Genomic DNA, 26,671 nt, shown 5'->3' on the forward strand with positions numbered 1-26,671 from the left:
TTCGCACGCTCCGGCGTAAAGCCGACTTGGTTCCATTTATTATTGGAGAGCGAAAGATGCGGGGGCGAAGCGCGCGCCCACGCCGTAAACCCGTACAACCCGAGAAGGCGCGCGGTGCAACGGGAACCCCCAGCTCAGGTACTACGCTTAGTGTGCATCAGCAGCTCCCTCTGGAGGCCAGCCTCAATGGTCGTAGCTGACTTTCCCAAAGGCAAATCTGTGATGAGGGTGAGCTTATTAAAAACGCCTCGACCAAAGTAGTCAGCGACGACGGAAAAACCATCATTGGAGCACTTAAGCTGCAAGACACAAAGCAACGCCATCAGGAGCTGGCCAGAGGCCCTTGCCTCCAGAACATACCCTTTCATCCCTTCACTTACAGCCCCGTATTAGGGACATAGCAGTTTAAAACCACTAATTTGCTATTTCATGCAAATGCCACATATAGCAAGCTTTTCTACCACTGAGTTATCTTAAGCGTGAAAGCTACTACCTTAGTTGCACTGGTTTATCTTTCATGTTTGCAGAACATCAAGGACTCTCTCTACTCCAGCTGCTGAATCATAGAAATACTCAGGTTGGAAAAGACCTTAAAGATCAAGTCCAACTGCAACCTAACCATACTACCCCGACTCTAACAACCCTCTGCTAAATCATGCCCCTGAGCACCACATCCAAACGGTTTCTAAACACCGTTTAAAACCACCTCACCTCTCTGAGGAGTCTTTTCCAGTGATACACTGAAAGAGTTGTTAAGAAGTTTGTCCTGATATCCAATCTAAACTTAACCCTGGTGCCACTTGAGGCCATTTCCCCTCGTCCTGTCACCAGTGAGTGAGAAGAGACCAGCTCTGTTCTCACTGGAAGCACCTTTCAGATATCGGAAGAGAGCAATTAGGCCTCCCCTCAGCCTCCTCTTCCCCAGACTCAACAGCCCCAGTTCCTTCAGCAGCCTTATTGCCCTTCTTTGGACCTGCTCCAGCATCTCAATGTCCTTTCCGTACTGAGGTGCCCAAAACTGAATGCAGTACTAGAGATGGGGCCTCACCAGTGCCGAGTACAGGGGCAGGATGACTTCCCTGGTCCTGCTCACCAGGACTCCACCTCCAGTCACTCTAGCTCCATGAATCTACTTATCCTTCTCTAACAGCCCCTAGGGGGAGAGGGGTGTCTGTCTGCAAAAGCAGTCTAAACTTAAAAAAAGAAAAACACAAACCCACAGGGCAACAAATACCATACCTGATGCTGAAACTGATCATGCAGATCTCTCTTCTGCTCCTGGGCTCGGATCATGTCCATCACTTTGCGATTTTCAGGCATGCAAGTAGGACATTCTGAATCACTCTCAGAGTAGCTTTCAAAGCAGTGCTGGTGGAAGGAATGACCACACAGGAAATGGACCGAGGGCAGCTCCAGGGCACTGGTGCAAATGCTACACTTGGTCTTCTGAAAGATCTTGGGACTGAAACAGTGACAGGAAACAGAAGGGAAAAAAAAAAAAAAAAAAAAAAAGGGTATTTTTCTTTAGTTAGAAAATAATATTCCAATGTAAGACAAGAGATCACAGTCCTGCACCTTGCTTTTAGCTCTTCGATCTCTTGACGGATCCTTGTAGTTTCGTCCCGGTATTTTTGAATTTTCTGCCCATCTTGCTCTATCTGGCAGCTCTGCTTCTGCAGCTTGTTGACAAGATAATCCTTAATCACAGACAATGTGGCTGTGGAGTTGTGAGCCAGTGTCTGCACAACTGAGGATAATTCAACGTTAGTTTAAATGCAAGTGAAGAAAATTGCCACTACACTCATCATGACTCGACAGCCTACTTTCCATTAAAAGGAAACCAACAGGCAAAAAACTTCCCACATTCCTACTGAATTAGAAAACTTATTTAAAGATGCAATTTCAGCTTGCTCTCTACAGGGCCGCAACCTCCAAAGCCATGACTGGGAGCACATTTAAATAGCCCAGACCAAAAGGGCAAAGGAAAAAATCTAGTGGACTGAGCTCTATTTCAACTTCTCCGCCCATCTACAGAAAGAGCTTAAGATGCCCTTCACCTCTCCACACTGAGGGAATAGAAATAAAACAGACACCTCCGCAACTGATACAGATCTTTCTTCCCCAAATTGCGAAGCTGCCACTGGCATCACCTTTTCCTCTACAGCAGATTGTCATTTCAATTGGTGGGCTCAAGCTTCATTGATACTTCTCTCACATTCTTAGTCTACAGATGCCATAAAGCCTTTTTGTTACCCCAACATTAGGCCACATATTATTACCAAGAAGTGGAGGCATAAGATTCTTGTTCTCTATGTGTTTTAGCACTGCAGCAATATACTCCTTGCAGTCTTCCTCCTTCCGTGCAAAGTAGCCAAGAGCCTGTTCCCAAAGACAAGCCTCTTGGTCCCCGTACAACTCGCACACTTCAATCACTTTCTTGTACTGCTCGTTCTGCATGTGGTAATGCATGATCTGTTGAAAACTAGAGAATCACAGAATCACAGAATTGTAGAGGTTGGAAGGGACCTCCAGAGATCATCGAGTCCAACCCCCCCTAAGAAGAAAGCAACATGTCAGTTGCAAAAATCTATCTTTTGAAAGGTTAGAGGGGCCTCATGTTTCCACTCAGCCACACAATGCCCAAACATCCCCACGGAAGCCAAGACTGGTCTGCCATCTGTCCTCTAGATCACTGTCCTGCTCCAAAAGAAGGATATTTTCAGCTGAGCAGTGATGTACGCAGTTTCTGTCCTGAGATACTCAATAGGTCCTTACCATTGTAGGGCAGGGGCATTTATGGCTCAGAAATCCCTGAGATGGGGCAAGCAACAGGACTCTGGGGAGAAAAGCAATACTCACAGTTTGCCCTGTTCATAGAGGTAGAGGACACCATCCTTGAAATTGTGCATCTGACATAAGACCAAGGCCTTATCAAAGACTGTTTTGAATCTTCCACTCTTCAGGAGAGTGAGTGCTTCATCGTGCAGCTTCTCCTTGATCTGTGGAAAACAGGAATGGAATGGCAGGGGAGAAGAAACAGAACAGTTTTGCACCAATATCTGAAAACAATTTGCAGCTTTTCTAGAGAGAAGCAAAGTTCTGATGTTTGCTCTTTACCCTTTTTAAGCAATAAAGACAATTTATTTTACCCTAACAGCCAGCACCTTCAAAGATTAAGGCAAGCATATCCAATTTCATGAAAAAGACATTTACCCACATTGCATTGTCTGGAATCTGTATGCATACAAAATACGCTTGCCTCACTGAAATAAGTGTTCTCTCAGCCAGTAGGCTGCAATCCCATTTGTCACTACAACATGAGAATTGCCTTATATTAACAATGCCTATCTGGAGAGGTTATGGAGTTGGCAGGAATGCAAACAGAATTCCCAAACACCAAAGCTTTATCTCAAAATAGAAAACCAAAGATCAAACCTGCTTATCTAGTTCATGTGCCCAATTCTGGAGACGAAGTTCCAATAAAGTGTCATATACACCCTGTGGAGAGTCAGACTGCACCTCAGTCATGTGCTCCAGAAAAGCCTTCAGTTCTCGGGAGTTGTTTGCAAAGACTGGAATGAACTCCTCAGAATTGGCCTGCAAAATAACCATAAAAAAAAACTTGACTGACCACCCACCCAGTCACAGCCGGACAGGCAGTTCTTCTCTAGAATTTGTACAGCTCACTCCCAGAATGACCCATAACAGATACATCACAATACAATTACTGCAGTGATCAGTTCTGAGCAGTAACCTAAAGTTTCATCACTAAGACTATCAACACGCTACAGCGTGGCCCCTCATTATGCCTAGAATGTCAGGCATGCAGGAGCACTTGCTACAAAGTTTCTGTTACTAAGCAGTACCTCTCAGTCAAAGCAAACTATACCTTTTTTCCTTCCAGGATCCCAGGGCCTTCACTGTTCCCTGATGGCTGGTAATCAGTGCAAAGGTTCTTCAGTAGTTCCGTTGTCTCTTTAGGGACATGGTGCATCAGGATTTTACCATATCGCTTCATGTTACTCTCCGCTTGATCAAAAGGCAGTTTTCCAATGTAGTGCAAAGCCTCTTGATAGTTCTGTAGAGGCAGCCAGCAAGGATCACATGACATCAGCCTCTACTCTCCACAATGATGTTAGCACAAACAGCATTCAAGATATGCTGCAAGTATGTCAGAAACAACATCTGCTCTAAATTAACACCTAATGTTACTATTCCTGATTGTTGACATCCTCAGGGAGACAGGCTGGCTGTGACCAGGGGAAAGAAATCGACTTTAAAAGGGCTCTGTCAGTAATTGATTTGAGAACACTGTAAAAAAAAAAAAAAGTGCACGAACAAAAAAGAATAACACTGAATCAGAACCAGTAGGCCACTGATTTCCACCTGAAGTCCACTGTACAGTCCAGAAGCAGAACACCAAGAGACAAACAACAGCATGTGCTGCTACTGCCTTAACAGTCCCATAAGCATACTAGCTACAGGGAAGAGGCTCATAGAATCACAAGGTTGGAAAGGACCTACAAGATCATCTAGTTCAACCATCCTCCTATCACCACTACTACCCACTAAACTACTAAACCATATCATATAGCACCTCCAAACGTTTCCTGAGAACCACCAGGGACAGTGACTTCATCTCCCTGAGCAGGCCATTCCAGTGCCTAACAACTCATTGAGAGAAGTTTTTCTTTATGTCTAATGTAAATCTCCCCCGTGCAATTTGTGGCCATTTCCTTGGCTCCTATTTGTTATCTGGAAAAAGAGGCCAACCCCCTTGTACAATTACTGAATATACCGATGTTATGGTATAGCAGCGTAAAATTAATGAATATACAGATGTTATGGTATAACAGAGAGCTTGGCTATGTAGTTGTTAGGTACACTCACCCGCATCCTGGGCTCACGTAGGAAAATCCAGTGGAGCGGATCTCCAGAAGAGATCCTTCCCCGCTGGTGATCAGCTCTTATATGGGTCTAGGAGAGGTGCAGCCAGGCTCCACCCCTTCCGGCAGCACAGGTGGATTGCCTTCACCTATGCTCCGTGGCTGACTCATTGCTCGCCTCAGGTGATTAATCAGAGGTTCAGCCTGTGATTCAGCAGTCCCCATACACTCCTCCTCATCACAACCTCCCTTCAGGAAGATGTAGAGTGCAATGAGCTCTCCCCAAGCCTCCTCCTCTTCTCTAGACGAAACAATCCCAGCTCCCTCAGCCACTCCTCATAAGATTTGTGCTCTATACTCTTCATCAGTTTCACTGCTCTTCTCTGGACATGTTCCAGGGCCTCAATGTCCATGTAGTGAGGGGCCCAAAACTTAACACTGTACTCAAGGTGTGGCCTCACCAGAGCCGAGTACAGGTGGAGTAAGAGCTGAGGACAGTGAAATAAGATTCTTACCAGCAAAGGAGGCTAGAGAAGCAATATTCACATCAGTAAGAACACAAGAGCAATAACACTTCACCTTAATGTCTTCTAGCTGGATTTTGAGGTACCATTCATGATGGGCATGCTTTTCTGCCAAGTACACAGCATGGGAGTAGTAACCTGCTTGACGAAGCACCTTGATTGCTGTTTCCACATCAAAGCGAACTTCACTCTCACTAGCCTACAACAGAAGCAGAAAGATTGTGGACTGTAGGAATTATGCCAAGGAACAAGCAGAAATTATTTGTGTTTGAAAAGGAAAGCCAGAGCACTGATAATTTAATACCTGTCGAGCAAGGAAAAAATCACGTGCCGAAAGAAAGTAGTAGTTTATCCACCTCTCAGTGAACAGCTAGTCACGCTAACAAAAGCCAGCACATCTCAAATTGGAATAGCAAGCCAGCAAAACTGAGAATGCAACTAAGAGCTTGGAAATAAAGCATCACAAATAAAAGCAATGGGGCACAAATCAATTCTTTTCCTTCTCAACAGCCCCACAGGAGACAATTTACACTGTTACCACCTCTCCCTCTTAATTATCATGAAATAATGCAAAATTCTTAAGTCACCACCTTCCCGTTACCTTAATGAACTCCTCCAATTTGGTGCTATCTTTGAGTTTAGTATAGCAGTTCAGCAGAAGTGTAGTATGGTCTGCATTGGCAAGAGATTGCAGGTGGAGTGTCTGCAGATAAGCAGTGAGATTGTGGATGCGCTGAGCATCTAGGAATTTCCGAATAACATAAGATGGTTCCAATTTCCCTATAGTTCTGGGAGAGGAGAAGTCATGTTACAATAGATCATGCACAGCCAGGGAATCAAAAAGCCAAGAGAAATTCATAACAGAACCCTGAACTTCAGACACTAACTCACCTGTGACTACTCAGCTATAACAGTAACAAGCAGTTATGCTCCAAGACCACCCACACAGAGAAATAAACATCTCTATGAAGGTTGAAACTGAGAAGACATCAGTAGCACATAGGAAGTTTGTGATCCTTTAAAGGCTCCCATGAGAAGATGGGCTGCACTCCAGCCACAGCTAATTGATAAGCCCAAGAAGGAAACATAAGAGTAATCTTCCTTTCTTTTAGTCACGTAACTCAGTCTTATCTGAGCGCTCACACCCACATGCAGCAGTTTAGCCACAGTTACCCCACTACTTGGGGCAAGTTTTCAATTTGATATGTGCTGACATCGCCCGGGTATAGGACTCCAGAATTTCGGTTCTACATGAATGTAGCACTACAAGTTTTTAGTAAGCCTCAGAACAGACTGCTCTAATTATTATAAAACCTGACATGTGTAAACTGATATTAGTATGATCATATTCCAAAAAGACTGCCAATACTGATCAAATCACACTGCCCACCTTACACTGCATCTTCACACTGACAGTGCTTTTTGTACTTACATAAACTTTCACATTCTACAATTTCACAACGTCCTTTTACATACACAATAACTTGTACGGTACACAGCATTCCAAGAGAGAATAATCCTTTGATTACAGTAACATTATCTGTCCCCACTCCATCCCAATTTGACCTGTATTTTCCTCTCTATTTGCAGAGCTTTCACTATGAGTCATGCCTTCTGGCTCCAAGGGCTTAAACAGAAAAAATCAAGACTCTCATAAGCTCCCATCTATGCTACACTGCCCTTGCTCTGAACAACCACTGCTTACCGGATATATTGCTGGATGGCTCCATCATGGTTCCCCTTGTTATAAAGATGATCACCATACTGCCGGAAAATCTCTGACAAGCCATCACTGTCCAAGTGGTGACTCTTGGCTAGATTAATGGCCATTTCAAATAAGTTCTTTCTGAAGAGCATCTATTAAAATTCAGCATAAGAGCAGTATGAGGGAAATACCACATCCCAAAACCTGCCTGGAAAACAATCTGTTTCTTTTTGGTGCTGGACAGGTACATACAGTGAGGCTCTGCACACTGGTTAGGTTGGAGAGTTGGGAAGTCACTTGTTACACTGTAACATGTCTACCTGAACCTTTCCACTTCTTTCATCTGTATAGCCAGTACAAGCGCCCCCACAGACATAAAGCAAACTAATAACATAACAGATTCACATGCCTCAAGTTTGGTTTGGGCATCCTTCTCCTGCAGTGCATGGATCTTCCCATCTCTGGTCAGAACATACAAAGAACCCCATTCTGCTAAGACATCTATTACATCATCAAAGATTGAACTGTACGCAATGAATTTGTTGCACAAGTCGTAGATATTCAGAACTTGTTTGTCTGAATTCTGTGCCTCGTTTCCAGCAAACTCCGACCTGGAGAGCAGAAGAAAGTTTTTTAGATTTTTAGAAAATAAGGTTCATATGGCCCAAATACATTCGATACCTACACAATCTAAGGATGCTGAGAGAACAAGATAAGCGAGAAGCGTCTTGACAATTAAACAAGGTGGAGCCATGTGCAAAACATCACATATTTATCCATGAGTGTGATTGGTGTGCTAGACTGAAACATTCACATGAGCAGAAAGAAATCCCCCATGTTCAGCATGCTTGACTGCACTGCACTAGCAACAGAAGTTAATTAGTATTTGGGTCTTGATTCATCTTGAAACTCATTGACAACACTATCGTCAGTCCCTAGAGCAAAGTTTCACAGGGAAGGGGAGGAAAAAAAAAAAAAAAAAAAAGGGAAAGCCAGAAACTGCAACAATTAAATAGAAAATTCAACTATTCCAAGGAAACATACTTAGGAGAAGTTTTTCGGTCCTTGGAGACAATGATGAGATACCCCCGATACCAGTGAACAATCAGCTTTTGTCCCTCAAAAGCAAAGCAGGGGCCTCGTTCATCTGGTTGATAAAGGTATACACATTCATTTCCTGCTACAATGAACTGGAGGTCCTGGGAGGGGTCGCTCAGAGAAGAACAGCGCAATCCACAGCCATGAGTGTCCAGCTCCAGATGAGAATAGTCTTTCACAGAAAGCAGGTAGGACTACGGAGAAAATACAAGGTTTTGGGGCTTACCTGAAATAGACTCTGAAGGCAGTGCAATTGTAAGTCAGATTCTCACTTTTTCAAATTAATTTCCCACCTGGATATTCTCTGTGGTCACCACAAACAGATGCGTTGTTTTGCCAGACTGTCGAAAAGCAAGACCAGTAACTGGGTAACTGCCTTCATGTAGGATCTGGGTCTTACTATGCCGATCTCGAGTGATGTCTCCTTTTGTAAGCACAACACTCCCATCTGCAAAACCTTATGAAAAGGATAGATCAAACTGTTCACTTCTGTGGCACACTTGAAATATTATCCAGGGCAAGTTAGTACAGATGCAGCCAATGACAAAAATCTGCTTGCCAGCAAAGTATCAAGCTCCTAAACTGCTGCAGGCTCTCAATTAAATACCTACCAATCTCTCCCCACACGTGACGGCACTGTTCGATGCTCAACTTGTTCTCCCCCATCATGAACTTCACTTGCAGGTTGTTTTTGTTTGGGTCTTCCTATATTTAGCTTTAAGAATAGCCCTTTCATCATCTAATTTTAACTATCAGTTATTTCACTTACTCAAAGCACGCTACACACAAAAGAAACAGTTTTCACAGTTTGCTGACAGCATCAATCCAGTAAACTGTTCCAAGTCACAGCACTAATAATGGAAGGTCACAGCACTAATAATGGAAAGACTTAATTTCAATGCAGAGACTAACTCGCAGAAACAGTTTGTAGCCTTGCTACATTCCCGCTCTTATTTTAAGCAAGCAACATTTAAAAGGCACAATTAAAGCAGAACAAATGGAGATTGGCTTTGTGGGCTTTAAGAAAGTTTCCACACAGTACATGGGGGAGGTGGGGGGGAGGGGAAAAAACACCCTAGCATTATTTAGGAAAAAAACCAATGCTATTCTCTGTGCTGGTACTAAACTTAGACTGTGTATAACTATTATTATCATACACTTATTGACTTGCAGGAACAAAAAACATCAACTGAAAAGATCTGCTTCTCTGTGAGATATCAAAATTGTTACAATCATACACACAAGCATAAGCTAAAATTATGTATTTATTTCCTTAAGGCCTCCAGTAGCACATAATACATGACCCCTCTGTATGAAAAGAGCATAAAAACAGTTTAAGAACAATGAAAATGTTCTACAACGGTTTTTGCTTTACACATTCATTTTCCATACATCAGAATACAGACAATAATACATTTCTTAAATTATTACAGGTCAGCTATACTTACCAATAGCCATGAAATTCAGATTCTCATGGACAGTAAGACAGGACACAACCGTGGGCTTGTTACCTGGTATCGCTGGAAAAATTCGTGTGCAAAGAGGATTGCCACCATCTCGTTTTTCCAGATTCCATACTTTAACCTCAAAACAATAAATATTACATTAGCAAAAAACAAAACAAAACAGGAGATATTAGAAACAAACTACTTAATAATTAACTATAATACCAGTATCTTTTCCTTTGCCATTTAACTTACCAAAGGGTTAATGCCCTCTTCATCCTCACCAACAGAAACTAAGATGCTGTGCTGCTTCAGCTGGTATAGGTGCGTTACCCTTAACTTGTAAGCTTGGAAACCACTGAGTTGAAGTGAGCGAGGCAAAAACCAGATTCGACCTTCCATATGTACATCACAATTAAGGAATATAAAGGAAAAGGTAAAAATGAAGTGAAAAACAACCCTCACCACCACCCACACCTCTAAGAACACCAGAATCAAAATCTTAAAAGCTCCTTGTTGTTGACCTCTGGGAAGCCTACAGCAAATATATTTTTGCTGTCACCTACGAGAACCAAAACAGGTGACAACAGTTCTGTAACGTGCAAGGGGCAGAGAAGCCAAAGAAGCTGCCGCATACCCGACTCTGGAGCACTACTAGGCCCGCCTCGGAGCTCAGCCCGCGCCACAAAGCGCAGATCTCTCCTCGCGGCGCAGCCCACGAACCCGGTGCAGGCCAAATGGCCCGGCCCCATCACTCCTGCCGCCGCCGCAAAGGATATCTCCGAACACAAGGTTACCCCGGCCTGAATCACAGACCGTGATGCCCGGAGGCAACACGAAGGGCTTCCCACCAGCCCCCTCCGGCCCCGGCGGCTCCTTCACCATCTCTCTGTCGAAGAAGACAAAGCGGCGCCACTGCAGGTAGGCGGCCATGTTGGTCGAGCTCCTCACGTGACCAACTTCCCAACCCCCTTCGTGTCACGAGACGAAGGACGCTGGAACGCGCGATCTGGCGCACTGCGCGTATGCTGCCGCGCACGCCAGAGGCGCTGCGGTGCGCGGGTGCTGGTCTGGGAACGGCTGGGCTAATCGTCTGGTGTGGCTCGCTGTTTGAAATACGCTCGTAGAAACTTACTCCTTGAAAAAGTATGCTTTGGTAATTGCAAACTGAATCGGTTTTTTAGTTTACTTTACATGGTGCCGTAAACTTTTCTGGCTAGTTTTACATTTCCCCCTGGAACAATTTTGCATTAAACTGTTACAAAGCAGCCTGTAATAAACAGCAGCTCCTTGAATTCAATTCTCACTATTGTCAGTGGCTTGATCCCCTATATAGCCCAGTAAGGAAATCTGGTAGCAAAGAAATTTGACACCAAAACAAAAATACAAAAAAAGAAAGCTTTATGAATAATAGCACGCGTATGTTACTTCTGAAGTCTCTCCAGTTTTTTGTAAAATATTAAATTGCTCTTCCATTTAGTCATGGTGGATATTACCCAGCAGTCCAACATACTGCAGTTTTGTTGCTTCACAACCAATATCTTCCACCAGCTCAACCTTAGAAAATTCAGTACTTTAGTACTCACTGTTGTGTTTTGTCCTCATTTTACAGATTAAAATATAAGCCCAATTACAGGCTGCCAGATGTAATGCCAGGGTGCTGATCTGGAGCTGGGAAAAAGTAACATTGCCTGCATCTTATCCACAGCTTCAGATAAACAGATGGCAATCCTGGTTCTTAGCCTAGCTTTATTTCTATCTACTACAAGCCACCCTATCCTACTTCAGGCACGTAACCCAGGCACTGCTCCCAGCCTCAGCCACCGCAGTGCGGTGGAGTACCTCGAGCAGTGCGGGGTACAGAGACACTGACCGCGAGAGGGCACGAGCGCTCCATAGCTGTCGGAGCTACGGCGAGAGTTGCCCACCCTGTGAAGAACACCGATGCTGCTAGGAGGCACTTAAGGACGTTTTTGTAACTATGGCCCCCCTAGCAGAGAGAAGAAATACTTCTATAACAGGAATTTCGGGCCAAAAGCGACATCATACCGTGCAGTGCTTAAAGTTCCTGCAAAGTAAGATCTTTCCCACAAATAAAAAGTGATTTTTGGACCAATGTTATAAGACTTACATGAAAGCAGTAAAGAATAAAACTAATTTTTGACTAAGAGAAAAGTTAAATAGTATTTTATGCAATTGCAATGGGAAAGAGACCAGCACAATAGAAGGATGTTAGAAAAGGAAAAGTGCTCACCTGTCTCTGAAAATCTCAGCTCACTAAAAAGACTCCACAAGGGATAGATCTCTAACCAGAGAACCTTCCTTAGTGGCAGTCAGCCCTTAAATGAGGTCTAAGAGAGGTGCAGCCATGCTCCACTCCTTCTGGTCACATCGCTGAACTGCCTTCACCTGTGCTTCCAGGGTTGACTGGGTCTTTTCCCCAGGTGCTCAATCAGTGGTTCACGCCAAGATCAACAGTTCCCATACAGCAACGTAGGGCTGCTTTGATCACACCGAGCTTGTATCATGCTGGAATTATTCATGGAGTCACAGAACCATTCCAGGTTGGAAAAGACCTTTGAGACCCACAATGCCAAGCTCAACCCACCCCCACCAATGGTCACTGCCCACACCCCCCAGCGCCACATCCCCATGGTTCTGGGATGACAGAAGGGACGGGTGGTAGGATTCCACCACCTCCATGGGCACTCTGCGCCAGTCCAACGCCAGTACTTTGGAGACGAAACTTTCTCTAATATCCAATCTGAAAGTTCAGTCAGCGTCTAAGAGTTCTGAAACAAAAATGCAGCTTTAGACAGGGAGAAAAGGAGCTCGGATGTGTCAGAAGAGTGGGTGCCATTGCTTTCTCTCCCCCTGACGCGGAACGAAAAGGGCACGGCAGCCCCACGGCTGTTTCCAGGCTGCCGGAGATACTGTGGGGAATACGAAGGCCTCGCTCAGCCCGGGGCCGGCTACGCCTACGGCAAGCGGCTCCCCGACAGGGAAAGCACAAAGAACGCGTGCTGCTCCAACCCGGCGGCATCGGCGCAGCGATTCCCGACGACGCCTACCCGCGACTGAAGCCAGAAGCAACCACTCTGCAACTCCTGGGCCGCGGCGGAGGGGTCGGAGGCACCCGAAGGGCTGCGAAGCCCCGCCATCACCCCGCGCACGGTTGCCGCGGAGACGCCCCGCCCCCGTGACGCGCGCAGTGACGCGCGGTTGGTGGAGGCGGGCGCAGGGGGCGGGGCGGCGCGGCCCGCGGGGCGCCGCAGACAGAGAAGAGCCGCCCGAGCCGCTGCCGCCCCCTGCGCCCAGCATGGTAATGGCCGAGCCTCGGCGGCCCCCCCCACTGCTGCCCCGCGGGCCCGGGCCCGTCCGCGTCGGCTTCTACGACATTGAGGGCACGTTGGGCAAGGGTAACTTCGCCGTGGTCAAGCTGGCGCGGCACCGCATCACGCGCAGCGAGGTGAGGCGCGGCCCCGCCGCCCCCGCTCCTCTCCTGGGCCTGGGCTGCGGACTGCGAGCTTAGCTGCGGGTAGACGGCGGCCGCGGGTCCGTTCCGGGGTCCGCTGGGGCTGGCAATCTTAGGGCTGGCAACCTTGGGGCCGGGAGGCGGTTAGGGCCGGGAGGAGTGGAGCGGCCGCGCCCCGCCCGTGCCGCTGCCAGGGGCTCGGGTGCTGTCCCCGCCCCGCTCCCGTTGGGTCCGGCTGAGCCCCGCGGTGTTGCGGCCCGTCCCAGCCAGCGTTGAGGCCGCACTGCCCTGCCGGGACGACGACGCGTGCCCCCGCAGCGCCTCCAGCGTTTCGCGGTGCCTTTGTGTAACACCTCCCCCCAGTACGGGTGTTCCCGCGGCCGCCCGCTGGAGCGGAACTATCGCCTGGGACGGGTACCGTGCGCCTCTGGACGGTCCTATGGCGGTTCTGCGGCCCTCCAGGAGCGCTGCCCCCAAGGAGCAGGCGGAGCTCGGGGTCAGGGTCCGTAGGAGCTGCTGTGGTCCTGCGTGGTGAACCGGGCTTTAGAAAACGCCCCACGTGTGGCCTTCAGGTCAACACAACTCTATGCTATGCCCTTGTTGCTGTGCCCATGCCATACATACCAGTGCTGGATCCTCAGCACCAAGTTTCCCTAACTCTTGTTTCCTAAGCTGCCCAGTACTCAGAACATTGATGGTAAATCCCTCAGTGCCACTACTGCTGGGCTGAGCTGGTTTCAGGTTTCACTGCCCACTGGTCTGATGCCATGCCTTCATGTGCTGCACACTCCTTTGCAGGTAACAGTTCTTCACTTTTGTCTGTCCGACTGCGATGAGAGCAAAACTTTTTGTTTTAATTTTTATTTGTTGTTTTGGAATGTGTGTTTGTTTGCTGTTCAAAATATCAAAGGTTGCAGACAGAGCCTGATGGCTGCTCAACTCTGCTTTGACTTTTTCATCTGTACTCTAAGCAATGACTGAATTCCTGTACGTTCCCCTTTGGTACCAGCCTGTCATCCAGCTCTCCCTTCCTAATGAGGTTTGTGTTCCTCTGCAACCACTGTATCCCAAGCAGTCTCTAGGTAGGTTGCTATGTCAGACATACCCAGGCTGTTTCTCGGGACAGCGTGCTGACATGTTGCAGCTGAAGTGCCAGGTTGGCTCTGTGTGCATTTATTGGTCGCTGGTGAAGAGGAATTCTGTTGAGATCACTCTTGAGTATTCCAGAGCAGCTGATTGTGGCCAGTGTTGCTTTGAATGAGCACGTGAGTGCTGCAGGTCTGCACCATGCTCCCTTGGCTTGGTGTGAGCTCACCATGCATGTATGTGCACATGGGATTGATCCCCGCTGATGGTGACCACCCGTGCTGGAGTGACCTCTTTGTGGCTTCTTGTTTGTGTGTTTGTTGCTGCTGAAGTTAATGCATGTGTTTTCCTGCTACGCTTATTTATCATGTTTCCAAGAAATCCTGTGATCTCAGAGTGACTGTTCTTAGTGAAATATGCAGAATAGATGAGCAGAAATTTTCCTTGGAAGGAGAAGAGACTAAGAAACGACGAGAAAAGCTGGACAAATCAAGTTTAGGAAGGCATATATTGGCTTGTGATGAAATATGATGGAGATTTGTATGGTAATGTTATGCTTCTGTTTGCTGTTGGGGACAGATGAAGGTACCACCTGGACAGTTCTGTCAATAATCCGCAAAAGAATCAAGTCTCAGTTCAGGTTACAAGAGTAATTCTGTGGGAAACTGAAACGGTTGCCAATAACAACAACAACAAAAAAAACCCCTCTGGTTGCGGATCCTGCAGCCACAGACTCTAGATGTTTGATGATTTTAATGCCTCTTATCTACTTTTCAGATGCATTGGGTTAGCGACTCACAGCTGAATCCTTCTAATCTGGGTGACGCCTTACAGTTCAAATGGACAATCTCTACATGAACTTCTTGTGCAGTGTTTGGGTGTGGGTGGTTTTGGAAAGACTGCTCCAAAAATTAAACGGGTAATATAAAAACAACAGAAAGAGAAAGCTGGAGTGATTGAAAGACGGGACTGCTCTCTTCTTTTCCTCTGACAAGCATTTCAGCTTTGCTGCTGACAGTTTCAGTTCCCAGTTCCAGAAGAGGGCTGAGCAGTTCTCTAGCAAAAGAGGGAAGGAGGTTTGTGCTATCCCTAATATTTTTTTAATTAAAAATAAGCAATGTTCCAAAATATCTTTGCAGCTTTCTTAAGTCTTTAAGTAGAAAAAATTGCAAAGGGGGGAAAAAGGGAACAAACAGCAATAAAACTGTGTTTTCTTCTTTTTGTTGGTCACCTTGATGTCTTGAAGTATGTATTCTTTCTTCAGTTGGTTGGGGTTTTCATACCCTTTTTAGGAGGAGTGATGGCCTTTATTTAAGATAGAATAAAACATGAGAATGTGTGTATAATTGTCCCTAATTTGATCTGCCTTAGGGTAGGGAGGCCCTTCAGAGGGATCTAGATAAGCTGGATCACTGGGCTGAGGTGATGAGGTTCAATAAAGCCAAGTGTAGGGTCCTGCACTTTGGTCACAACAGCCCCATGCAGTGCTATAGGTTTGGGAATGAGTTGGGTGGGTGACTGTGAAGAAGAAGGACCTGGGGGTGTTGGTTGATGCCTGGCTGAACAGGAGCTGATAGTGTGCCCAGGTGGTCAAGAGGGCCAACAGCATCCTGGCCTGCATTAGAAATAGTGTGGCCAGTAGGAGCAGGGAGGTGATCACCCCCCTCTACTTAGCACTGGTAAGGCTGCACTGCACCTGGAATATTGTGTTCCATTTTGGGCCCCTCACTATAGGAAAGACATTGAAGCCCTGGAGCGTGTCCAGAGAAGGGCAACAAAACTGGTGAGGGGTCTGGACACAAGTCTTAGGAGGAATGGCTGAGGGAGCTGGGATTGTTCAGTCTGGAGAAGAGGAGGCTCAGGGGAGACCTCACTGCACAGTATAACCTCCTGAAGGGAGGCTGTGATGAAGAAAAGTTTGGCCTCTTCTCCCAGGCAACAAACAGGACTCAGGGAAATGGCTGCAAGTTGTATCAGAGGAGGTTAAGGTTACACATGAGGAAAAACTTTTTCTCTCAGAGAGTGGTCAGGCACTGGAATGGCTGCCCAGAGAGGTGGTAGAGTTGCCGTCCCTGGCAGTGTTTAAGAGGTGTCTGGATGAGGTGCTGCGAGATATGGTTTAGTAGATTGTGGTAGCAATGGTAATGAGAAGACAGTTGGACTAGATGATCTTATAGGTCATTTCCAACATTGTGATTCTATGATTCTGATTTGGCTGTGGCAATGACAGAGCACACCAGAGCAATGGGAACTCACCAACAGGTGGAGGTGGTCTCCTTGCATTGTTCTTAGAAGCTCAGTGGTGCTGCAGTCCTCACTAAGTTGCAGGTGGTTGCTGGCAAGCTGCGCAGCCAGAAACAAAACATACTTTTCAGATAGGAAACTTCCTCGTCCTGAAACAGCTCCTCACCTCTAATAATTATTTCCCCTTTTCCTGTCATCATGACATAGCTGAGGACAAAAGTGTTGCTGCTGTTGCTGCTGAATGCTAGCTCCTCCTCATGATGTAGTGAAGGAGTTGCTGGATTTCATGGATTTCCAAGAGGTTCTCCTCTGAGCCACCCAGCGACTTTGTGAGATGCATGGGTATTGAGGGTTCAGAATAGACCAAGCTATCTAATCTGCATTTGACTGCAGAGCACTGGTGCCAGCTGCTGCTGTGCTGCTCTTCACGTGGAAGCCTGCGACTGTATGCGCAGAGACAACCTTAGTACTCAGAGTTGTACAGGATGGTTAATAGTTTTTTTTTTTCTTTTTAGTTCAGGCAGTCACATGCTTTTTACTTAGTCTCAAAAAAAGCAACTACTTAATAAGGCCAAATAACTTCACGTTATGAGACAAAATGTGTTAGGGTTTTTAATTAGAACCTATTTAAGCTGGAGATACAGCTTATTCATTATTTTGCCTGACTTCTTGCATCCCAGAAGGTGATCTTAGTTAGTGGAGAAATGTGCTTAGAATTACTTCACGTGTTTGAGAGATGGATCAGAGGTGTTTACATGGCACACCTACACCTCTGTGCATAGACTAGTGATCTTTCGTATCAGACATAGATGTTGAGAATTTGTTTCTTATACAGTAATATATTAGCGAAAAATCTTGAGTAATAGGGATGGCAATGGGCCTGGCCGTATGACCGTCGTATCTTCGTGCATGATCAGCCTGAGTTGCTTCCCACTGATGTATGAAGGTGTTTTGAGCAGATCAGCCAGTGACAGCATTTCTGTTTTTCACTTCTGGATAGCAATAGCTGTCAAATATGAGTATTTGGTTTTTAAAATTAAAGGATACATTTATCTGGGTTTTTCTGGGGAAATAGATCCTTCTGTATCTAGGACAACAAAGTTAAAAGTTGGCTGGCACCCTGTAGAAATGCTGGAAGCTGGGAGCTGCCAAGTTCAGGGCCGTTCTTGGTATATCTATTACCTGCCATTTGTAGGTGCGCTTTGGAGTAGCAACAGCCTGTGTATTTTACTATCAGTAAAAACAGTACTTAAAATTTAAGATCATACTGTGGCAGTGCCAGACTACACTTGAAAATACACCAAGACCCTGTGTACCTACAGATACAGGCTTTTCTCAATAGGATGAGGTGATGTAAGCCAAGCTTTGTTGAAAAAAGTAGCAACAAAGAACCATCCATCTGCAGGATTCCCCATTATGCTCACTTGGAGGGTGGGAAGTATAGGAGAAGGAAGTATAAATATCGGTGTGAATCAAATGATGGGTAGATAAAGGTACAGTGTGAGCCCTAGAGGACAGCCTGTTTTATTTCCTTCAAATTGTCCAAAAGCCCTTTATTACTTTGCAGTCTACTGTTTTATTGATTTTTTTTTTTCCAAATTATTTTTTTTTTCCTCTTCTCTGCTAGACAAAACCTCTTTGCTTTTAAGTTCTGCAGAGATCTGCTTTAATTAGCTTCCTCGCACTGCATGTGTTTCCTATGTGTAAGGAGAGTAAATAGGAGAAAGTTACTGTCTTTCTTTGGTGTGTGCAGTAAGGGAAAGAAGCACTGAAAAGGGACGGGCATGCAGGAGTTCAGTTCTGGATCTTGGGTAAGATTTCTGCATGGAGTGATGTGAGTCAGGGGAGAAGAGAAGCTGCTGTCAATACCTCAAGTTGCTGAGTGTGGTGCTGTGTCAGTCCTCAGTTAGGTTGCCATGTACTTTAAATACTAAGCAGAGCAGCAGGATTTCATTGCACTTCATTTCATTGCACACTGGCATGAGGCAGGAATGCAAGGTAGCTGCAGGTTTGTTGGTTTGTAAATGAGAAAGAGTGGTTTCCATATCTCTTGAATTCGGAGGTCACTCTGTACCAGCTGCTGAGCAGATAGATGGTGGAGGAGGAACAAGAAACCATCTCATTTGGGGGATTCCAGAGAGAGCATAAAATAAAGGAGAAGTGGAGAAGTGAGACTTGGGCTTGTTTTTTAATAAATATTTCTGAATTATGCTTAAGAATTTGGTCTGGCTCAAGTGGTTTGCTTTGATTACTTTGTTATTCTGTAGCTATCTAGTGAAGTAGTGAAGGGATTTCTTCCTGGTTTCTGGGAGTAAAAGAAAACTGAGTTTATGAGGTGTGATCTTCTACCAGCTTGTGGAGACTCTGAGCTGTGTGTGTGTGCAGCTCTTAAGCTGCATGAAGAATGCTCACATCCTTTGCTCTGCAGCAGTTTTCCTCCTGCACAGCAGCTGTCTGCTATTGCTCAGCGCTTTGTAAACATGGTCATTGTCAGAAGTTGTCTATGTGATTTACATTGCTTGTTCCCACCTCAGCATTAACGAGACCTTTAGGATGAATAAACACTACTCGGTATTTAATAATCTTCATATTCTAATCCTTTTCATGGTTTTTAGCAGCTATATATTTGTTACTTCTTGATTTTAAGAAAAAATGGTGGGGTTTTTTTGTTTGTTTGTTTGTTTTGTTGGGTTTTTTTTACCTTTTCCTGTTTTAAACTTTTAGTCTCTGAAGCAAGTGCAGTCCTCTGTAACATGTTTTGCAGATACTGGCTAAAAACAAAGCCATCAGGACCAAGATCTGTTCTCTAAACTAATTGGGATCTGTTGGTGAGCTCTGACCTACAGACTCATCTGCTCCGTGGAGCTTGTAATGCTATAATGTAATGGAAAGTACAGTGATAGTAGTGGGGTGGCAAATTCTTTGGCTGCAGCAAATGAGGACAAGCCCAAATGCAGCAGCTGTTTCAGCAACCTGAAACAAACAGGGATGGGGGGGAAAAAAAAAAAGCAGCTTACCTTGAAAGGCCTCAGGTAGGCAAGGATCTCCAGCAAGATACTTTTGCCTCTGCTGCCAACTCTTAAATGAGGTCAGGGAAGGGGTTAATCCTGGTTCCAGTCCTTCCATCACTCAGTGCATTGCATGTACCTGAGCTGCTCGGGGCTGGCCCTGCCTTCCCACCAGGTCTTCAATCACTGTTTCAGGCCGTGACTTAGCATTTCTGCTACAGAGCTTTTTCACTGACTAGATGAATTGCAGACGTCCCTGTAAAACAGCATATTAATCAGACTTTAAATAAGCACCTCACTGTTAGAACTATGTGCAGCCACTATGTCTTGACTCTGTGTAGAGCCAATGCTTTCTCTTTTTCAGTACCATTTTTGCAGGTATGGAGTTGGAATGCTGCTGGCAGAGCATCCTGTGAATTCCCCCATGGCACTATAGCCATGTTTTGGACTGTGCTGCTCTACGTCTAAAGGCTAAAGTGTGGGATATGTGTTTCTGAGCTAGGAGAAAGCTCTCATCTATCTGAGATTTGGTATTTATAACAAGGATAAAAGAGTCAGGGAGAGCTCTAATCTCTCTATTGTTTTTTGGCTGCAGGTGGCAATAAAAATCATTGACAAATCTCAGCTGGATGTTGTGAATCTCGAAAAGATCTACCGTGAGGTGCAGATAATGAAGATGTTGGATCACCCACACATCATAAAGCTCTACCAGGTATGGTAACACTGGCTGTTCAGTTCTCCCTCTTTGCTCCTGTTTGAAGATTTCATTTCCTGCCTATCAGCAGCTCACAATTTCAGCTTTTTGGGAATTAATTTGCATTGATACATGGTGTATGAGAACTGCTGAATCACAGGCTGAACCTCTGATTGATCACCTGAGGCGAGCAATGAGTCAGCCATGGAGCACAGGTGAAGGCAATCCACCTGTGCTGCCGGAAGGGGTGGAGCCTGGCTGCACCTCTCCTAGACCCATATAAGAGCTGGCTACCAGTGAGGGAGGTTCTCTTCGGGAGTTCCACTTCATCGGAGTTTCCCATGCGAGCCCAGGATATGGGTACCCATCATTTTTGTTTCCTGCTTTGGTGTAACAACTGCATAGCCAAGCTCTCTGTTATACTGTAACAAGTAATTATATAACTATATAATAAATTAATAATATATATAGAAATATATTAATAATATATAATAAATTATAAGAAATAATTATATAACGAATAATAACTTAATGTGCAACTTCTCCATCAACAGGTGATGGAGACCAAAAACATGCTGTACCTCGTGACAGAATTTGCCAAAAATGGAGAAATTTTTGGTAAGAGAATGTTTTCCATTCCAAATGCCCAGCACTTTACCATTAACTTCTGCACTTAATTAATTGCATTGATTTTGTTCAGGGCTTTTCTTTTTTTTTTTTTTTTTTTTTTTTGTAGTATGTACTCTTTCCCTTATCTGTCTAGAAAAACTCATGACAGCTGGTACTGCTTCGCATTTTAGAACAAATAACTTCAAGAAAAGCTGCTACAATTTGAGTTTCCGACATAAATTTTTGCTCTAAAGGAACTTTGGTTGCTGTGCAGTTGGAATTAGTGTGCTCTCAATCTGGATCATATATTGTAGTGTCTCACTTTCCAGATGTGAAGCTGATGGTAAAGTTGAAAAATGAAGAGAGGTGATGTTTTTATTAAAAATCTGCAGGAGGAGAGATTGAATTACTGCACCTTTTCATCAGGTTTATCTAGACTTTGGGCCCCTTCTGGGTAGAAAGATGTTATTCATGGTGCTGGATGGAAGTGTTAATTCAGTATTTAATAGCAAAAATTACATTCCCAGGAATAGTATAAAGGCAAAGCTATGATAGTGAATTACAGTGGTGAGATGGTGGGTTTTGACCTGGAAGCTTGTTTAAACTGGAGAAAAAAAATCTCTGTTGCACAGGCATAGAGAACACTGTTGACAATGTATGCTGGTCACGAACTGTTACTTTCTGTCTGTGGAGGAAAGTGGGTGGAATCAGAAGAGATTCCTGGAGCAACTCAGATGTCTGAAGCAGTATTAGTGTTCTTCCTGTAGATCTGGAAAAACTGTGTGGCTACTACTATGGAAAGCCAGTCATACTGACCTGTGGCACAGACTACATGTAGCATCTTTCTGTAATATGTGAGAGATGGAGTTAATATGTAATGAAAAAAAGATAAGAGATTGACGTACTGGTATGCTGTCATCTGGAGTACTCTGTGTATCACAGGTACTGCTGCTTGGTTTAAGAACTGGACTGAGCTTTGTAAAGGCTGATTTTGTGACTTTATGCTTGACATCCAGGCACCTGGAGTTTTCTCATACACTTTACATTTGCAGTTACAAAATTGGAGTTGCTGAGAAAAAGTTTCACTGACACTCAACAACACTGCCAGGCAGAACAAACTCTGAGGGGCATTAGAATAGAGTTCACCTGATGATTGGCCCTAATGATTGGAGAACAGAAGAGGTGGAGCCTGACTTAATGTAATTTTTTGCACTGTGGGCCATGGGGTGGATTTCATGGACGCAAATCAAATGGTCAAAGTACTTTCTTCTTGTTTGATTTATCTTCTTTTTCATCTTGAGGTCCTTATCATAGAACTATCTGTTGTAAGAAAGATAGTATGTTTAGGACAACTTTATGTAACTGGGAAATAGAGAAAATCCAAGGTGGTATTCAATAAAAAAAGAGGGAGAAAGCAGACAGGAGACTGAAGCCTTGTGAGCTTTTTCTCCTTCCCATCCTAATCTTTCCTTGGGTGCACTGAGTTTGCCTCTCTCGATTAACTGTCAGTTAATCACAGTGCACCTATTCTGAGGGACTCATTCCCTATATTTTTTTCACGAGTGAACTTTATTTTTTCTTTATATTGCAACACAGGGGTAAGAATGTGGAGGGTAAAGCTGACTTAATCCTAAAAATAAGCCCACTGTTCAACAAGGTGGGGATGAATATCCTTAGTGCCAGTTGTGATTGCCTCTACTACTGTGGAAGCAGTTCGCTCTTCTTCCTGCTGTCTGACATCCTCACTACATTCACAGTTTTAAATCTGTAAACATAACAAACACCATAGGTGTTCAAGGTGACATTTTGGGTGACTTATGTTTGATTTAACTTCTAACTACTTAAAGGAATTTACTGCTTTTGGCTGAAGTTTAGGTAACATTTAGTTTGATCTTGGCTTTCAGTGTCCTGTAGTGGCTTATAGTTGACTTTTAGCATGAGACCTCCAAACAAGTGATAAAGACTCATCCGTGTGTAGAGCTCATATCACGTCTCATAGAATCACTCAGGTTGGAAAAGACCTTAGAGATTATTGAGTCCAACCATGACCTAAACATACTACCCCAATTCTAACAACCCTCCACTAAATCATAGAATCACCAAGGTTGGCAAAGATGCACAAGATCACCTAACCCAACCATCCACCCATCACCAATGGTTCTCACTAAACCATGTCCCTCAATATAACATCGAAACATTCCTTGAACACCTCCAGGGTTGGTGACTCCACCACCTCCCTGGGCAGCCCATTCCAGTGCCTGACCGCTCTTTCAGAGATATTTCCTGACATCCAGCCTGAATCTCCCCTGGCACAGCTTGAAGCCGCTCCCCCTAGTCCTATCACCAGTTACACAAGAGAAGAGGCTGACTTCTAGCTTACTACAGTCTCCTTTCAGGCAGTTATAGAGAGTAATAAGGTCTCCCCTGAGCCTTCTCTTGTCCAGACTAAACAATCTCAGCTCCTTCAGCTGCTCCTTTTAAGGCCTGTGCTCCAGACCCCTCACCAGCTTTGTCACCCTTCTTTGAACCTGCTCCAGGGCCTCAATGTCTTTTTTGTAGTGAGGGGCCCAAGACTGGACACAGTACTCAAGGTGCAGCCTCATCAGTGCTGAGTACAGGGGGATAATTACTTCCCTGTTCCTGCTGGTAACACTTTCTGATGCAAGCCAGGATGCCATTGCCCTTCTTGGCTGCCTGGGCACACTGCTGGCTCACGTTCAGCTGAGCATCAATCAATACCCCAGGTCCATTTCCTCTACACAGTCTTCCTGCTACTCTGCCCCAAGCCTGTAGTGTTGCTTGGTGGTGTTGTGGCCAAAATGCAGGACCCGGCATTTGGCCTTGTTGAACCTCATCCCATTGGCTTCAGCCCAGCTCTCCAGCCATTCCAGATCCCTCTGCAGGGCCTCGCTACCCCCAGGCAGATCCACACTTCCAGCCAACTTGGTGTCTTCTGCAAACTTTCTGAGGATGCACTCAATGCTCTCATCCAGGTCATCAATGAAGATATTGAAGAGGACAGGCCCCTGCACCGAGCCCTGGGCAACACCACTCATGACGGGTTGCCAGCTGGATTTAGCTCCATTCACTACCACTCTTTGGGCCTGGCCCTCCAGCCAGTTCCTTACCCAGCCAATAGTGTACCTGTCCAAACCACAGGCTGCCAGCTTCTGCAGGAGAATACTGTAGGAGGCAGTGTCAAAGGCTTTGCTGAAGTCTAAGTAGACTACATCAACAGCTTTTCCCTCATCTGTCAGATAGGTGATGTGTGACAAAGTGACTGTGCCCTAAGTATGTACTTTTCAGATGCTTCTTTCTCTTCTATACCCTGGAAATGTAAAGGAGAGAGTGTCTAAAATATGACTGTGGTATGTTCTATGTCTCCAGGAGAGAAAGCAGCGTATTTCAGGATAGATGACCTATTTCATGCAGGTGACTAGACTCGGTGGAAAATGCAAGGCCAGGAATATTGCTGAATGTGGTTTGGAAGCTTTAAATGAGCCCTAACAGGCTAAAGCTGTGAAAGCAAATGACAGTTTAGATTTGTTAACTAATTTGTTGAATTTCTAACACAGGATGGATTAACAATTTACAGGGTTGGTTTGTATTCCATGTAACTTAATGTGTATCTGATATCTGACTTGACTTTGATACCATTTGATTTGTCAGGCACTTCGTGACTGAATGATATGCAAATATTATCATCTTCCCTACTGCCAGGAGTTCTATTCTTGTGCTTTGCCAAGTTAAGCCAGCAGACAATGCATTCAGACTCAAACTGGTTAGAAGCTTGGAGGAGAGTGTTCTGTGTGTTTCTGCAAATCCTGGAGATGACATCTAAGGGACTGCCTAGAAATGTTTGAGGGCTGCTGAAATGAGTGCCACTCCTCAGTGATTGGTCACAAAATGTAGAAATTGCATGGCATGGGCAAACATAAGTTCTTCCCCCTCCCCCCCCCCCCCTTTTTTTTTTTTTTTTTTCTCCAGTAAGTCCAGAACTTTGAGGACTGTTTTGTGAATCCTGGAATATAGGGCATCATCTGCCGACAGTGCTGCTGACCCACTGGGCTGTTTGTGACTGCTCCCTGCTGCATTTTATGTTGCACTCTGCAAAACTTTCCAACTTCCTTCTGGTGCTTCCCTTGATAGTGCTATATAATTTCAGGGTATTTACAGCATCATGTAAGCATTTGCAGCAGTACTGTAACCTAGAGCTAATAAAGAAATGTTATACTTTGGAATTGGTGGGTATGCACTACCAATTAGATGAACAGTATTCTCATGTACGTAATTGACGGGGTGATTTCCTGGCCAATAGGCAATGGCTCTATCAAAATCTACTGTTCTTTCTAAAGCGATATCATGAATCAATTCTTTGACATGAATAGTCACTTTTTCACTGTGTTTTTTCTAGTTTATACTGAAAGATGATGTATTTGTAGTATGCTGCAGCCAGTTGCCTTGCACATGAGTCTAAAGATCTGTCAAATTTGGCAAATTTTCCACAGATTACAGAAAGCCTGGCCCTTGTCTTATATTCCTAATGGTTCTTTGTCAGCTTATTCTCATTCCATGCAGTACCACAAACTAGCAGCTAAGTTGTTAGTTATGTTTTTAAAATTATATTTGTCCTTTTTTTTTCTGTTCTTTTTTCCTCCTCTTTTTGTTTGTTTTTTTTTGGTTTTTTTTTTTAAACTAATGCCAGAAGAATATTTGACAGCACATGTTCTCTCTGTCTAGTGAGCTCACGCAACTTGCAGGATGGAAAAGATTTTCTAGCTATGAAATTTGCCCTTTGATCATAATGTAGGCACTATAACTATCTACTAATGAACTGCCTTTCTTCACCTTTAGCATTCTGTGTGGTCCGTATTTGCACAGTAACTAATAAGGCTGTATTCTGTCTCACTGAGGGTAAGCTGACCTACCACATAAATGAAGTAAAGGATCATAAGTTCATGTAACATTATGTCATTAGGAACTAAAGTACCAACTTATTTTAGGAACATTAGATTATCTAAATTTAAAAGAAAAAAAATTAAAGCAAACGCTTATAATTAATCACATAAGTTCATTGGTCACTGCTTTTTTGTTTTGTCTAACAAAAGTCCTAGCTGTGCTGCAGAAAGTGGCTGGGAGATGGCTGTGTGTACGTGCATAGCAGAAATGCTGAGTCATGGCTTAAAACAGTGATTGAGCATCTGTTGGGAAGGCAGGGCCAACCCAGAAAAGCTTAGGTGCATGCAGTGTACCTGAGTGATGGAAGGGGTAGAGCCAGGATGCACCCCTTCCCAGACCTCATTTAAGGGTTGACGGGGAAGCAAAGGGATCTTGTTGGAGATCACTGTGTACCTGAGGCCTTTTGAGGGTAAGCTTTTTCCCTTTGTTTCTGTGTCTGTAGCTGCTGTGCTTGCTTATTCTCATTTGCTGCAGCTTTAGACTTTGCCACCCTGCTTTTATTGCTGTGCTTTCTATCACACTATAGAATCATAACATGCTCTGCCTCTCCTGTGGAATACCTACGTGCATTTCCTGCACCTTGGCCATGAGCTTCATCCTTAATAGGATGTGAAAGGCAATTCTGGAGCCATCTTAATGGTTGATTCCTTGGTTTTTCTGCCATGGAATTGAAAGAATAGAACTGGCTACAGAGGCTACTTTTGTCAAGACTTGCACGGCTGCTGCTTCGCTTGTTTTTGTTCCTGCAGATAAATGATGTCTTCAGTTTCAGAGCTATCATTTGTTTCAGGGCTAACAGTTATACAACATAATCAGATATGAAAATAAAATGTTCTTTCTGCTGTGATGCAATGAAGATGAGTGAGAGGTCAGAATGTGTACTTTATGGGTATTTGCTTTTTTTCTAAAGAAGAAATACATTTAGTCACTGCACAGCA

The 26,671-nt window shown here is 44.6% G+C and overlaps 3 protein-coding genes across 12 annotated transcripts in view; 1 reads left to right on the forward strand and 2 right to left on the reverse strand.

Moving 5' to 3' along the window:
• Positions 1 to 5: 5 nt before the first annotated feature.
• Positions 6 to 10,766, reverse strand: VPS11 (VPS11 core subunit of CORVET and HOPS complexes). Its single transcript, XM_048968286.1, has 16 exons — positions 10,434 to 10,766; positions 9,914 to 10,058; positions 9,662 to 9,797; positions 8,507 to 8,670; positions 8,160 to 8,407; positions 7,525 to 7,726; positions 7,116 to 7,267; positions 6,012 to 6,198; positions 5,466 to 5,609; positions 3,890 to 4,078; positions 3,436 to 3,597; positions 2,860 to 2,999; positions 2,280 to 2,482; positions 1,576 to 1,747; positions 1,240 to 1,462; positions 6 to 299 (listed from the first exon to the last, which is right to left on the reverse strand). The coding sequence occupies exons 1-16, from the start codon at positions 10,589 to 10,591 to the stop codon at positions 135 to 137; spliced, it is 2,790 nt and encodes a 929-aa protein (XP_048824243.1). The 5' UTR covers positions 10,592 to 10,766; the 3' UTR covers positions 6 to 134.
• A 1,146-nt stretch (positions 10,767 to 11,912) lies between these two features.
• SIK2 (salt inducible kinase 2) overlaps positions 11,913 to 26,671 on the forward strand; it is a 46,667-nt gene continuing 31,908 nt past the window's right edge. For 3 of the 6 annotated variants that reach the window (XM_048968287.1, XM_048968288.1, XM_048968292.1), the window contains exons 1-3: positions 11,913 to 13,127; positions 20,067 to 20,183; positions 20,720 to 20,783. In XM_048968287.1, coding sequence (XP_048824244.1) covers positions 12,978 to 13,127; positions 20,067 to 20,183; positions 20,720 to 20,783 — 331 coding nt within the window. In that variant the 5' untranslated portion in view covers positions 11,913 to 12,977. Of the gene's footprint in view, positions 13,128 to 13,149; positions 13,932 to 14,996; positions 15,296 to 20,066; positions 20,184 to 20,459; positions 20,526 to 20,719; positions 20,784 to 26,671 lie in introns of those variants that run through there. The other 3 variants (XM_048968289.1, XM_048968290.1, XM_048968291.1) reach the window with 3 other exon arrangements.
• Positions 15,302 to 26,671, reverse strand: part of PKNOX2 (PBX/knotted 1 homeobox 2) — a 143,084-nt gene continuing 131,714 nt past the window's right edge. For 2 of the 5 annotated variants that reach the window (XM_048968331.1, XM_048968326.1), the window contains one exon: positions 15,302 to 19,727. The gene's annotated coding sequence lies outside the window, so the exon portion shown is untranslated. The remainder of the gene's footprint in view (positions 19,728 to 26,671) is intronic. The other 3 variants (XM_048968329.1, XM_048968328.1, XM_048968327.1) reach the window with 3 other exon arrangements.

Source organism: Lagopus muta, chromosome 22, assembly GCF_023343835.1.
Source record: "Lagopus muta isolate bLagMut1 chromosome 22, bLagMut1 primary, whole genome shotgun sequence".
Taxonomy (NCBI): domain Eukaryota; kingdom Metazoa; phylum Chordata; class Aves; order Galliformes; family Phasianidae; genus Lagopus; species Lagopus muta.

What these genes read in the sequence shown, in the direction of transcription:
- VPS11 (XM_048968286.1), bottom strand. Translation starts at nt 10,591, where the DNA reads ATGGCCGCCTACCTGCAGTGGCGCCGCTTTGTCTTCTTCGACAGAGAG. An exon ending in AACCTTGTGTTCGGAGATAT is followed by an intron (nt 10,059 to 10,433) that starts CCTTTGCGGCGG and finishes TGATGTACATAT; the next exon opens with GGAAGGTCGAATCTGGTTTT. An exon ending in TCTTATGCCTCCACTTCTTG is followed by an intron (nt 1,748 to 2,279) that starts GTAATAATATGT and finishes AATTATCCTCAG; the next exon opens with TTGTGCAGACACTGGCTCAC.